The sequence below is a fragment of the Dermatophagoides farinae genome, chromosome 4, assembly GCF_024713945.1.
Source record: "Dermatophagoides farinae isolate YC_2012a chromosome 4, ASM2471394v1, whole genome shotgun sequence".
Classification (NCBI taxonomy): domain Eukaryota; kingdom Metazoa; phylum Arthropoda; class Arachnida; order Sarcoptiformes; family Pyroglyphidae; genus Dermatophagoides; species Dermatophagoides farinae.
The window spans coordinates 1,804,658-1,820,223 of NC_134680.1; the positions used below are offsets into that span (position 1 = coordinate 1,804,658).

At 27.9% G+C, this 15,566-nt stretch overlaps 1 protein-coding gene across 1 annotated transcript in view; it reads left to right on the plus strand.

Annotated features, from left to right (window-relative positions):
- The first annotated feature begins 685 nt into the window (after nucleotides 1–685).
- Nucleotides 686–15,566, plus strand: part of LOC124490585 (uncharacterized) — a 43,815-nt gene continuing 28,934 nt past the window's right edge. The window contains exons 1-3 of the mRNA XM_075730777.1: nucleotides 686–1,585; nucleotides 6,925–7,042; nucleotides 7,544–9,515. Of these exons, the coding sequence (XP_075586892.1) occupies nucleotides 8,990–9,515 (526 nt within the window). The 5' untranslated portion in view covers nucleotides 686–1,585; nucleotides 6,925–7,042; nucleotides 7,544–8,989. The remainder of the gene's footprint in view (nucleotides 1,586–6,924; nucleotides 7,043–7,543; nucleotides 9,516–15,566) is intronic.

Genomic DNA, 15,566 nt, shown 5'->3' on the forward strand with positions numbered 1-15,566 from the left:
CCATCATCATCATCAGATGAAAATTCAAAAATTTCGATTAAAGAATTTCCATTTTTTCCCGTTAGAAAAACAAAAGCTTAAATGGAAAAAATTTACTCTTTTTCCATTTTATTATTTGATAAGTTTGAATATGTTTAAAATTAAGAATTGCATTTGTTCTCACACAAATACACACTATGAGATGATTCCAAGAATTTTTTTTTCTTTTCAAAAGTGCCAAAATCGTCATTTTTTGAAAAAAAGAGAGATAAAAACTCATTTTTCATATGATTTGCTTGAGAAAAAAGTATCATCATCATCATCATCATCAAAAGATTTGTCTTGGTGATAGACACACTGAATGTGATAAAACCGGAATGAATACATGATTCTTCAAAAAGCCGAAAAGATATATATTTTTTTTATATTTTCAAAAAACTTCTTCAAGCAAATAATATAAAAGAAATGGCGCCAATGAATGGAATGTGAATAGCCAAAACAAATGAGAATGAAAACATTTTACCCTTAACTTGTTTTTTCTACAGAAAAAATATACCATAAGTGTGTGTGTTTGGTTATGTGAATTCTGGTTTTAGATTCAGCTCAAACTCGAATGAGAAATCGACTGTTCCGTTGGAGAAAAAAAAACCAGGGACGCCGACGAAATGAAATCCAAGTGTGTGTGTGTGTGTGTGTGCATGTATGTATGTGCTGTATGCCTGCCAGCCAGTCATTCAATAAACATGCAATGTGGATCCATACAGTATTCATTCTGACACCAGACATGAGTGTAGAACAACACAAAACATTTGATGATCATTTTTTTTCGGGTTATTTTCATTGTTGATAATGTGCAATATTTGATGATCTTTGTATTTGTCTATGATTCGTGGTTCTGTGATTTTCTGGATTGGACTTGAATTTTTTTCTTTTTGCTCTTCATCATCGAGTGAATATAAACTCAACAAAAACAACAAAATTCTGGTCAATGTGCGCAATGTCCACTATCTAATAATAATAGTAGTTTGTTTAAAATCTGGCTTAAAAAAAGAAGAAAATTCTCTAGTTTTATTTTTGACAAAAAAGAAAGGGTTGTGTCACAAATTCTTTTGTTCATTGCTTACTGTGTATTGTGTGTCATAATAGTTAATAAAATGTCTAACAAAAACTCAAAAACAAAGATCTTTTCAATTTTTATTCAAAACTAAAAAAGTAGCCACATCATAATCAGCATCATTAACTTCAATCCTGTGTGTGTTTGTTTGTGTGTGTTTGGTGATGTTTGTTTGTTCATTTATTCATTCAATGTCACCAACCTTTATAAATGATACAATATAAAACAGTTTAAGAATAAAGTTTAGTTATTTTATTCTTTACAAAGCAAATTATTATTTTTTATTCGTTGAATAATGTTGTAAATTGCTCATTTTTAACCTATTTCAATTTTTTTTATTTATTTATAAATCGACTGACGTTTTTCCATTGTTCTATCTTTGTTTTTGTGTATTTGTGTTTGAACAAAAAAATCGTTAACAACAATAACAACAACAAAAGCAACAGAAAATTTGAAACAATGACTAAACATTAAATAAATTGATATATTCTGGTAAGATGATTTGGCAAAATGTAACATTATTCTGTATGTACATGTTGGTTGATGTTATTTTAGCTATTTATTGTTATTGTTCAATTCCAATTGTTAATCATTAACAATTTTCAGACAAACAAATATAAATGTTGTCTATTTTGAAATCGATATCAAATGATAATCATCATAATAATTGTAATGAATTGACTGACGCCCCATATCATCACTATCAGAATGACAATCATATATAAATTATTATTGTAAAAATAAAGTATCCGGTCATCATTATCATCACCACCAATTAGCTACAAAAAAATCAATGCTGATGTCAAAGTTTTTTTCTATTTAGCTAAAGCTAAATGAAACGTTTTTGAAAGGAAAAGAAAAAAACCCTCCAATCGAATGATTTTGTCATTTTGGATGCTTTGTGGTTGTCAGAAAAATGAACAAGAGAAAAAAGTTTTTTTTTCAGACCGCATTATATCTATGTTCTGTTTTTTTTCAAAGTTTTGTGCTTTTTTTTTTTGGTCAGTCTGTGTGGTCAATATGACAAGAAAAAACAATACACACCTCAGGGAATTTAGTGTGAATTACCCAAACAATAACTAAAATGACAATGTTGTGGTTATGGTATGAAAATTGGAATTTTATTTTTTATTTTCACTTGTGTTCATTTTTTGGCTCCGTATCCGTTTATCATTGGTCATTTTTGTTTTTTTTTTTTTGTTTGTTTGTTCTCCTGAATTAAATTTCGATACTTATTCTGGTGTTCTGGGGAAAAAAATGTTACTCAATTTTATTCGAATTCGAACATTCGTTCATTGTTGGATCAATTTTTGGTATTTGTAATTCCGTTTGTTTTTTTTTTTTTTTTTTTTGTTGTTTATATTTTCGATGAATTTCCCATTAAACAAAATGATTCAGGAATTAAAAAAAAAGAAAAAAAAACGACAAGCCAAACAAAAAAAAATTGATTTAGTAATTACCCGAAAACAGGCAAAGTATTTCACTATATTAGCATTTTTTTGCAATGATAATCTGTAAATCCAAACAACAACAAAAAAAATACGAAGAATTATGACAGTGAAGCCAACATTCAAGGATCCAACAACAATTGTATGTGTATGTTTGTGATTTTCATTTTTTTTTCTCACATCCATTATAAAAAATATGAAAATGAATGTATGAAAAAAATATATAATAATCAGAAAAATATGACAATATTGTTTTTCATTAAATGAATGAATAGCAATTTAGCTTTTACATATTAGATTAGGTAGGTTTTTCTCTCTCTCTCTCTCTCTCTTTCTCTGTCTTTCTTTTTCTGGGATGCAACATTTGTCCTGTAGAACGCAATCAAATCTGGCTAAAAATAAAAAACAAATGTCTTCATCATCTTCATAGATTCAGCCCTAGAAGCAGCAGCAGCAGTTTGGTGAATCCATTAATTAAGATCATCATCATCATCATCATGAACGAACAGTACACGAAAAAGAGCTATCGACAAAGAAAAAGACATTAATTTAAACATTCATTTCCGTTCATTTGGATGGATTTTTTTTTCTCATTCATTCTCTCTATTTGATTCTATAACGACACATTCATACATTCATCTATTCAATAATAATAATAATAATAATAAAGGGGCTCAAATGATCAATTTCGATAATTCTTTCGTCTTTTACTTTTTTTTTCTTCATATTCAATGAGAATAACTTTACAACAAAAACAGAAGAGGAAAAGCTCAACAACAACGACAATGACGGGAAAAAAACTTCATCAATATAACTTACTATTTCGGGAAAAAAAACACTTCAAAATAGTGATTGTATAGATTTATATTATCGACTGTTTGTGTATGTATGTATGTTTGTCATTGCATCATCCACGAATTTCAGTGGAAAACAAAATTCAAAAAGTTTTATTTTTGTGGTCATCATCACCATCATCATGTGTCAACATCATTTTGTTTTAAAATACTGTAACAATAAAAAAAAAAGTTTTTCGCTATTTCATTTTTACCAAATCGGAAATCAAATCAATCATCGTACGTTTAGGTTTTTTTCTAAAGTTTCTCTCTTCCAATAATGTTTATCTCATCAACACCTTTTTTTTATCGTTTGAATTAATAAATTGAAATATTTTTTCCGATTTCATTACATTCTATGCCCTATGGTGATGTCGGTGAAGGTTATGATGATGTTGAAATCAACCGGAATTTTTTTTTGCGTTAAAAAGTTAATTTTTTCTGCTTGTTTTTTTAATGTTACCGTTTTGCGACATCATTTATTGTCATTATTTCAAGGCAACGAGTAGCTATTTTTTGGCTTGCTCATTTTTTTCTTTTATTCTCTCACACGCATATGTCCCTGATGGCATTCAATCATTGTTTTTTTTATTTGCATTTTTTTAAAAATAAATTCTGCACGATGTTTTTCTGTCTGTTTAGAAAAGTCATGAATGGCGCGTTTTTTCTTTATTCTCTATCAAGAAATGTGTGTGACAACTATATCAAATTCAAAATGATACAATCGTATACAACGGTGTTGAAAATCATTTTTGTCGGGTGATCGTCTATGATGACAACAACTTTTATCATTTATTGTAATTTTTTATCGAGAAAAAGCCCTGTCTATTCAACGAAACTGATATATTATCATTTTTGTTTCAATTTTTGTAATAATCTATCGACAAATTCTATTCGTTTTAAATAATCCATACACGATGAGTTTTGTAAATTATGAAAATGATCATTACAATTTAAACATGCTAAAAAGAACATAACCGTTTTCTCATTCTTTTTTTTCTTTCCATTTTCATTTGTCGTTTTATGAGTGTATACGTGCAAAGTATGAGTGTACGTGCAAATTTGCGAATTTTTTTTTCATCATCATCATTATATTGGCCATAATAATCATATTATATATCTGTGAGATTTTTTGATTTATTTTATTTTCACTAAAAAAAAACTTTCATCAAACAAATTGAATTTTTTTTTCTTTACATTCTTTGTTCGTCATTATTATTATTATGAAGCAATTTTCATGGTAAAAAAAAACATTCATACATACAATAGAATTGTTTACCATCATTATCAGTTGCATTGTAAATCAATGTTAATTCTAGTTATTGTTGTTGTTGTTGTTGTTGTTGTTTATGTGACCGACCATCATGATAATGACGATTTAGGTTTATAGTGTTGTATTTTGAATCAACTTTGAATTATCTTTTGGTCATTCATAGAATGATGTAGTAGCAGTAATAATCTTTGGATAGTCTATAATTTTTCTCTTATTTTTTTTTTTTTTTGGTTCTCGAGTCCGGATACGTGCCTAATAAAACTATGATGATGATGATGATGATTCCATGATGCCTGCTGATGTTGTCGATACCACAGCAGGCAGCAAATATTTTTTTTCCAAAAAGTAATGCTTTTTTTGAAAAAAAGACAAACAGATAAGTAGATACAATCGAAGAGAACTTGATATTCACTTGGAATTTCCAAGTCAATTTTCTTTCAATTTTCTTTCGCTTTTTTTTGTCTCATTTTCTTTTTTTTTCTGTGTCGACTTTAACTACGACTGTGACGATGATGATGATGATGATGATGGAAATTCTTGTTGTCGTTGTTTTTTGCATTCAAATTTTTTTTCTTTTTTTTATTTTGATCGATCATTTTGATAGAAAAATGCAGAATAAAAATATTCAAGCGGAATAAAATATTCAAATTCCATTCCATTTCATCAAATTTATCGTGTTGAGTAAATGACAAACAAATATTTTGCATTGAAACGACATAACAAATAATAATAATAAAAATGGAAACATGTGGTCAGTAATAGAAATTCAATTTTTTTTTGTCAGTTGAAAATATTATTTTGTCATCATCATCATCATTATTATTGAAAATAAAAATGTCGAAAACAATAAGATTTTGAATTGAAGTGAACATCTGAATTGATTTGGAATACAGAGAAAAAAATGAGTACTTTTTTCTTGCATGTGTTTGTTGAGGATAGCTGAATAAAGAATCGTTCAATTATAATTAAAATTGATTGTCTGCGCTGTGGCTTGTATTGATTCAATCACTATTTTTGATGTTCGGCAAATTTATTTAACGAATAAATGAATGAATTGTAATGAGATCAAAAAAATAAGTGACAGCAAGCAAAAAGAAAAAACAAAACTCATCAATGATTTTGGCCATGTTTAATGGGATGCTCATTGTTGTTTTTTTTTCTCAAATCCTCTGTTGATTTCGTTTTTTCTTTATTATTTCTTATGAAAATTTTGTCATCATTGAAATTAAATGATTTTGTTTTTTTGGTTTGGTTTTGTTTGATCCCCCGATCGACTGACTTGACTGAATGATGGCTTGATGGCCTATCGGACTATTTAACTGTCAAATTTCATTTTGGCCCAATTTTTATGGCTGTTGTTGTTGTTGTTGTTGTTATGGTATTTTGTAGTACAGTAAACAAAAAGCTAGTGGTGATTGTGGTGATGGGAGAGTTGATCTTTGCTCATTTTTTCTTTATTCCTTTCTCTCTCTCTCTCTCTTTTTCATTCGAATCATTTTGAATCTCAATTTTCGTTGCTACTTTTCAGTTATTGTTGTTGTTGTTGTAGGGTGATTTTTTTTCTGGATCGAATCCGATTACCATTTGACTTGTCGACACCATACAAAATAGACAAACACACATAGAGCAAAAGAGAATCAAACAGAATTTCTCTTCTTTTTCTTCTACTATTATTGAGACACAAAACAAAACTTGAATTGAATTCTATTGGATTTTCTTTCCATTTTTATTATTATTATTATTATAACTGTTGTTGTTGTTGTTGTAACCATTCATTGATTCATTCATTCATTTTATATTATATTTAAAGCTAAAACTTTTTTGTTAGTTGTGTGTGTGTGCTTGTGTTAGTGTATGGAAAGCAAAAAAAAAAAAAAAAAAGAAAAATAAAACAGATATTAAATTACATCATCATCATTATCAACATCATCGATTTTGATCAAAAATCGGAATGTGTGGGCGTTAACTATTTGTAAAATAATTCGGTTAAAACTTAAACCACAGCAACAACAACAACAACAAAAGTGTGGCCTGTCACTAGGATTTTTTTTCTTTTTCTTCTTTTCATTCGAATTCAGTGTTGCACTAGATATCAGGCTTATTTTGTTTCTTTTTTGAATATAAAAATTTTCTTTTTCTTTTTTTTCAAACAACACTCTTCATTTTTTATTCTATAGATTTTTTTTCTTGCTCTTTTAAATCGAAACAAAATTTTTTTAAAAAAAAATTGACAAAAATTCTAATGAAATGGATTTAAATTCTCTTCACTTAAATTAGAAATGCAATACCAATGGCTAATATATTGATCATCATCATAATCAACGAGTGCTACGATTACGACGACGATGATGACAACTTTGATCATTATCATTAATCCTAGGAAAACAAAAAATCTGTAAGTGTTAATAATGACGATTCTAGTGGATAATACATTTGTATTTATCTAAATGTATAAGTAACGAATCGAATTGAAAGAATTTTCGATCGTTGAAATCATTCAGCCATCCATCCATCCATCTAGCAAGCAAGCAAGACAAATTGATTGACTAAATTCCTATCCGCTTGCATGATTTTTTTCCCTTCTTTTATTTGTCTTTCTAACACTAAATGGAACCATTTTCATTGATTCCTTCATCAATGATGAGTAGTACGATGTTTTATTTTTTATTTTTTTTTTTTTGAAATAAATCTCAAAGCTTGGATCATTCATGGGAAAAATAATTCCACTTTTTCCCCATAGAGTTTATCATCATTCATTCATTTTGATTTCATTTATTTTCATTTCTTTTTCTTTCTTCATTTCACTATAATAATTTTTACTAATTCTTTTTATTTTTTCTTTCCGTTGATTTTTTTTCAATTATACACAAAACATTTTTCTTGCCAACATCATCAGCATTATCAACAAAAACGACGACCAATATTATCGATTTGTATTTAAAAATTCATCATGAAAAAAAATTGATCGTTTTGTGTTTTTGTAAAGTTTAAAGCATCGAAACAAAATCAAATTATTGTATTTTTCAATGATTTTTTTTCAAATTCAATCACCTTCATCAATAATTATGCATCGATTTTGATGATTTTCATCCGGAAAAAAAACATCAACAATAAAATTCCAATTAAACAAAAAAAAAGTTTCCAACATTGAAATGTGACTTTGAATGAATTAAATTGAACTTCTCTCAGTGTGTGTTTCTTTTTTTATCATCAGAAAAAAAAGAAACAGTGTGGTTGATGAACGTTGATGATTTTTTTTTCTTCATTCTTTCAATTCTCTTGGTGTTGTTGTTTCAATACAATTCTACGAATGACAATGCTCCATCAAACAACAGTCAAGTATTAAATGAATGAACCACACATACATCCACACACACACACACGAACATTATTTTGGTTATTAATCAGCCAAGACATTTCTAAATATAAACTGTGTATGTATATGCACATTCTATCTATTCACTTATCATCATTCAATTCGAATTTGCCCAAAAATATAAGAACAGCAAACAGACCAAAAAGAAGACAAAAAAAAATAAAATAAAAATAAAAGAAACTCAACAAAGAATGAAATGATGAAAATGAAGATGATGTTCATGGCAATGGTTGATCATCACCATCATCATCATCATGGTCTTTGGGACTTTTAGTGCTCGAATGATTATTGAGAACACACACACACACGCACCCAGATAGAAAGAGATAGCTAAATGTTATGGACTCAAAATGGTTACAATTTATTTCAACCAACATTGAAACGAACAAAAAAAAAGAATAAAAATCATAGATTAATTTCACATTCTGTTACTATTTGCTGTTGTTATTATTGTTTGCTTTTTCACATTGTGGCCCATATCAAAACAAAAACAAAAACAACAAACAACTAAAATCAACCAACCAACAAGATTTGTTGTTGATGAGAATGGTTTTTTTTCTGGAACATTATTATTGTTATATGTCGTGTTTTGTTTGTGTGTGTGTGTGTGTGTGTGTGATGTACCAAAATCAAATTCCAAGAATAAATATAAAAAAAATAATTATAAAGATCTCGACCCATCAGATAAATTGATGTCATTTGTCACACAAACTATTCGCATGTATTAGCGTTATAATCGCCATTCATTTTGGTTTATTATTTGGTCAATTTTTTTTCCTATGATTTTGGCATCATTTCAATCAATCAATCAATTGCTTGATTTTCGAAAAAAATTATTATCATTTTTTAAATGAATTTAACTGATTCAATACTGATTAGCAACTAAATTAACCAGAAAATAACATCAAATACACAACCAACCAACCAACCAATCAATCAACCAAACAAACGCCCATATTTATATCGATGAATCAACAACAAGAATTTGAATGTGATATTTGTTTATATAACAACAACAACATTGATACTACTGCTGCCATTTTTTCTTTGTCATTATCATCAACACCATCACCTCATCATAATTATCAATGTCATAATAATAACCACATCATCACATCATCATCACCGGCACCATCAATTACATCCGGTCATCATCATCATCACAATCATCATCATAATCATATAGCACATGGTCAGCAAATTATAAATGTTGTCAAAATTATCACTGATGATGATGATGATGATGTGAAAAAGTTCAACAAAATTAAGTGCAATTATTACAATGATGATAATCATAGCGACAATAATCATCATCAACACCATAATCATTATCATGATCATATAATAATAGTAATGAAAACGGTGAAAAATTCCAAACAAACAAAACAATTCCATCATCATCATTTTGGTCAATCAAAATTTTTCATCATAACAAGTTTATCATTATTGTCACTACTAATATTTCAACAATTTAATTCATCCCAATCGACTAGTAAGTTTAGTATAGTTTGTTTATTTATTTCTTTACCATTGTTTACTTTTTTTTCACTCGATGATGATTGTACTCATTTTCAATTGAAAACAAAAAAAAACTTTTTTTTTGTTTCAAAATTCCAAGTCTTCTTTACCTTCAAATTCTATGTTTAACATTCAATTGAAATTGAATGTAAAATGTTGATTCTGATTACAAGGAAATCACTACCATTACCACTATTATTATTATTATTATTACAGACAGACGAAAAAGAGAAAGTTTGATCAATTAATTATATTATACAATTGAACTATTATTGGTTTATTTTCTATTTTTTTTTCTCGATACCCTGTCATCAAATTTTTTCGGATAATTCGATATTCTTTTTTTTTGTTTTGTTAAATTCTTCGAAAAAAAACGAATCGAACTCAAAATTGAAATCACAAAATTGTGTAACCATCGAATTTTTCTGTTTGGGTCATCGCTGTAACTTTGTTTGTTTATGGCACACACACACACACAACCATATTCCAATTGTTTGACAAAAAAAAACGCTATTTTTTTTATTTGCCATTTGCTCTCAATAAAAATCATCATCACTATGCCCGTGTTTACATTGAAACATCAAATAGAGGAGATATATAAAAAAATCCCAGGGCCGGCCGAGAAAATATGCAAAAATAAAAATACCACATTAAAAGTGTTGATATATACCATCATCATACCAAAAATAAGGTAGCTATGTAAATTGTTGCATAAGCATTTGCATTGCATAATCATCAACAAACTTTTTTTTTTTGGTGAAAAACTGGGCAAGAGTTTCGATTTCAAACATAAAACAAAACTATTTTCAACTATCAATATTGTTTCATCATGTTGTAGATCAGCTCAAACATCAGCAGCATCAAATAGAAAGTCCCCTTTGTGGTTTATGTAATAACAAAAAAAATTTTTTTTTTTGTTTTTCTTTTTCGACTCCACAGAACATATAATGATGATGATGATGATGATTACGTTTAACGTTAAATTCAAATTTTTTTTTTATTTCATTTCATGAAAAAACAACAACAAAAACAACAAACAGCCTTTTTTTCTCCTTGGATTGGATTACTTGGAAACAATCCAGTGTAATATTCATAAAACACACAAGGTCAACATTTATTCATTCATTTATTGTTTTGTTGAATAATTTCAAATTGAAAATATTTTTACCCTGGTTTTTTCCACTAAATGAATGAAAATGGAATATAATGTTTTTTTTGTGTGATTCTAGTTGAAATGGAAATTGGGAAAAAAAATTCAATTAATTCCATTTTTTTATGTTGTTGTTTCATTGACCATTTCCATTTCTGATCATATATTTTGGTATATTATCTGATGAATTTAACCATTTCATTTATTCAGTCATTTCCATCGGGAATCTGTATTTTTTTCAATTTATTTGCCTGTTTCAAATGAAATTTTTTTTTAATATATTTGTGTCTCTGTTTGATGACATGCTATGGTATGCGTGATTCCAATTCGATAATAATGATGTCACGTCAACATTGAACCAGAAACATCATGATGATTGTCACCAAGGATGATGATGATGATAAACATCAAATACAGTACCAGCACATAGCTAAATAAAAGTTTTGTCTCTCTCTCTCTATCTTTGTGGGTTAAAAATTTCACCCAAAATACAATCAATTGGTTGATGATGACATTTTTTTGTTGTTGTTGTTGTTGTTGAAGCGCACATCCATATTAAATGATGATTTTTTTTCACTCACTCACACACACACGCACGCACGCACGCGTTCATACCATTATTTGTCATCATAATCATCATCAACATAGAGATTCACTCTCCAGGCGGTTGCAGGATCGTTATATAATAATGATTTTTTTTCAGTCAAAAAAAAGTCTTTTGTCAGTTTTTTTTCATTGGTATCTGCCGGGTTTCCAGCATGATGATGATGATGAACATCTTTTTTTGCTATTGTATGACCCGAATCTATATATATTTATTTATAAATTGATTGATTGATTTACATATAGCATACACATTTGACTTTATTTGAATATTTTTTGACACATAAAATTTTTTTTTATATTATTTTATGTGTGTAAAGCAACGAGAGAATATTCAAGCTTTAAAAAAAACATAATATAATATGTTTTACACATACATGATTTTTTTTTTGCAAATTGCCAATAACAACAACAACAATATGGGAAAGAAATACAGATAGCTCTGTAATAAAATTCTGAAAATTTCTTTTTCACTTTTCAGAAAAGTTTTTTTTTACATGAATCTCAAGTCAAGTGAAACCTATGTTTATGGGAAAAAAATTTTATGCTTCATTTTTTTTTGTCGTACATTCTTTGATGATGACGATAATGAGTGTAATCATTTTTTTAAGGATTTTTCTTTATTTTTGGAAGAAAAAATAAATAAACAAAATTTCATAGTACAGAAAAACAAAACAAATCACATGAAAAATTGGTTCAAATATTTTATTCAGTTTTATGTGTGTGTGTGTGTGTCGAAATAAACGACAATTCTTCAATTTGGACACACATTATTCTTTTTTTTTTTTATTTATTTTCATTTTTTATTATTTACCCTACAACATGTACGACAAAGAATGAAAAAAAATAACCGTTTTTCATCACTCCAGACCAAAAAAAAAAATTCTGATAATAGAAATTGATTGTTGTTGTTGTCGTTGTTGTTGTTGTCGCTGTTGTTGTTGTTGTTGTTATTGTTCAAATGAACAAACAAATGTTTCCATTCATTTATTATATTAGCTTCGATTGAAGTTAGTTTAGTTGATGATGATGAAATAAATTTCTGCTTGTTTTTGTTTTTATTTACAAACAAAAACACTCAATGTGAGTATGGTGAGAATAGGAGAGAAAAAAAACATCATTGACCATCATCATCATCATTATCATCACCAACTACTATTACATATCGTGATCGGGGGTTCATAGCAAAGCAGCAGATTTCAGAATCCTTCAAAAGCATATACCATGTTACATATTCTCTATTTCTCTGTATATATTTCTATGATTGATTAATCATTCTTTTCATAGTTTTTTTTTTCGCTTTCATTTTTCTTTATCAATTGCCATACACGCTTAGCCCGAGACAATAAATTGATTCTTTTATACATTTTCTATGGCATTCAAGAGAGAGAGAGAGAGAGAGAGAGAGAGAGAGAGAGAGAGAGAGAGAGAGAGAGAGAGAGAGAGAGAGAGAGAGAGAGAGAGAGAGAGAAAGAAAAAACTAACAAAAATCTACAAACAAATAGTTAAGGTATCCAAATATATATTTTTTTAAATTTTCTATTTCATATCAATAGATTGATTTGATTCGTGTAAATTCTTTACGACAGAAACGTTTTAAAAGCGTGATAATAAAAAAAAATATAATTCATACAACACAATAACCAACAACAATGTGTGTCAATCGTTGTCGTCGTTGTCAAAAAAAAAAAAAAAATAAATAAACCTTACGATTACATAACATTCATTATGAAAAAGTTTTTTTTTCCTTTTCTTCTTTTGCTTTTCTCAATCATTCTCAGCCCGTCAGCCAGTGTAAAACAAGCTTCAAGTTTTTATTATTGACACTGACTTTTTATATATTACATATATGTATCTAATATTCAACATACATGTATGTATCTTATGCATAAATGTTTTTTTTCCTTCTGGTTATTATGGTTGTTGTTGTTGTTGTTGTGACTAACAAAGTTTTCATTTCTTGTTGTTATATTTATCATGATCAAATATAGCCATCGAAAAAAAAAATAATGTTTGATTCCTGTTTGATACTTTGTACTGTATAAATGTGTATGTGTGTGTGAAGCAAAATGTATTTTTTTTTTACATAAACGAAACCTTTTTTTTGAATTTTCATGTTCATATGATGATTCTGATTGATTGATGTTATTGTAGTGGTAACATTTATTTTCGTGTATGTGTATGTTTTATTTTATTCCCTTGTATATCCAATCTGATTGTCTGTGTGTGTGTGTATTATTATTTATGAGCCAAAATGTATATTATGGTCAGAAAATAACAACAATTTTTTTTCTGTTGGATAAATGCAATGACCATTTTAGGGTGTAGGCAAAAAAAAAATGTTATGCTCGGCTGATCGAGGTGATGATGATGATGATTATTATTATTATTATGAATAGAACAAGAAGCAAATTCTTTACGAATTTCAGATAAAAATTCTTTTGGTTTTTATTTCTGAATTCATTGAACCGAATGAATGGTAATGAATGAATGAATGAATGAATGAAAATAAATGAAAGGCATAATGGATCACAAGGGATTTCAATCAACATTTGATTTGACGATTGATTTTTATTTGTCTGTGTGTGTGTGTGTGTGTGTGTGTGTGTGTGTGCTTGGTGGCTTTGAACGGTACACAAATTGTTCATTAGATTCATTGGGTTTTTTTTCGAACAGAGAAAGAGAAAGTGTAATAGCCAAACATAAATGATGGTACAAGAAAAAAAAATTGGTCAAAATTGATTAGAAGACAATAATTTAAGAATATATATGAAATATGATAATGAAATCACATATATATGACATTTATTTATCAATGTAAATAATAATATTTGTGCATATTTCAAATCAATTGATTGATATCTGTTTTTTTTTCCAATTCACTTATGTTAGGTTGTCCCAACACACACACACACACACACACACACACACACACACAGAATTTTATTTCTGATTTTTTTTCTGGCCCACAAAAATTTATTATTTCTACAGCTTTTATATTTTCCATATAAATGAATAAATCGATAAAAATGGTCTCAATCAAAGTAGAGATTTATTTCATGTTTTTTTTCAAAAAAAAAAAAAAAAAAAAAAATTCAACGATTTACGATTCACTACTAAACGAAAGTAATATTCTTGAAAATATATATTATAATGACTTTTTTTCTGAAAGTAAAAATACGGGGACAACAAAAAGAAAAAGTGGAAAACAGAAAATCATTCATTCATTAAACTAGCTTGATTTTTTTTTTGATGAAAAGAGATTAGCTTGAACAGGAAAAAAAAATTAATAATTTAATAACACGCACATATATACACAATGTTCTCATAATAATAATAATGGAATTGAATGAGAAAAAAAAACTTTATAATTCTTCGTTACAACAAAAGAGAGAGAGAGAGAAGGAGAAAAAAAAGAATTAATGGTTGAAAAATGCAGTCGACAACTCCCACCATTCTACCATATACCTAATAGCTAATAGTATTTGCATTCACATTACATAAGCCTCACTAGTGCTCTCATTCTTTTGAAATATAGCTATATTTCAAATGAAACAGCAGATCCAACAGCAGCCAGCTTAATGTGTGTTAGTGTGTGGGTGTGTGTGAAAAAAACCAAACAATTATCCTAGCTTTAAATGAATGTCATAAATTTTCGTTTTTCTAAAAGAAAAAGATTTATTATTATTATTATTATTGAATTCTGTAAATATAAATATAAATTCTAGGATTTTCTATCTATCGAGAAATCGACCGATAGATAGATCAATCGATCTATTAAAAAAAAATGAAATGAAATGTGTTTATTTATTCAAACAAAAAAAAAATTCAAAGAATTTTTTCCCTCTCTCCAGTCAACAACAACACAGGAATCATCGTCAAATGGAATTATGTATGTGAATGGGAATAGAATGAAAAAAGTTTTTTTTTCATTTTTTTTTTAAATGCAATGAAAATAGTGATGAATCCATTTTTTTTCTACCCATATATATACTGTTGTGTTGGTGGTGATGATCATCATAGTATATGAATCGAATCATTTCAATCATTCATCATTTATCGAATTCTGCAAAAAAAAAATATTTGTTTCGGTCGGTTTTTTTTCTCTTCATTGGTTATTATTTGCTATTTCTGTTGTTGACGTGCTTCTCTTCTGACGTGGAACCTTGGAACCCCAGAATGTTTACTTGTTTCATAAATAAATACATACATTGCAGGCTTTGTGTACTGTTTTTTTTTCTTTTCTTTTTTTTTTTGTTCAGTATTTTTTCC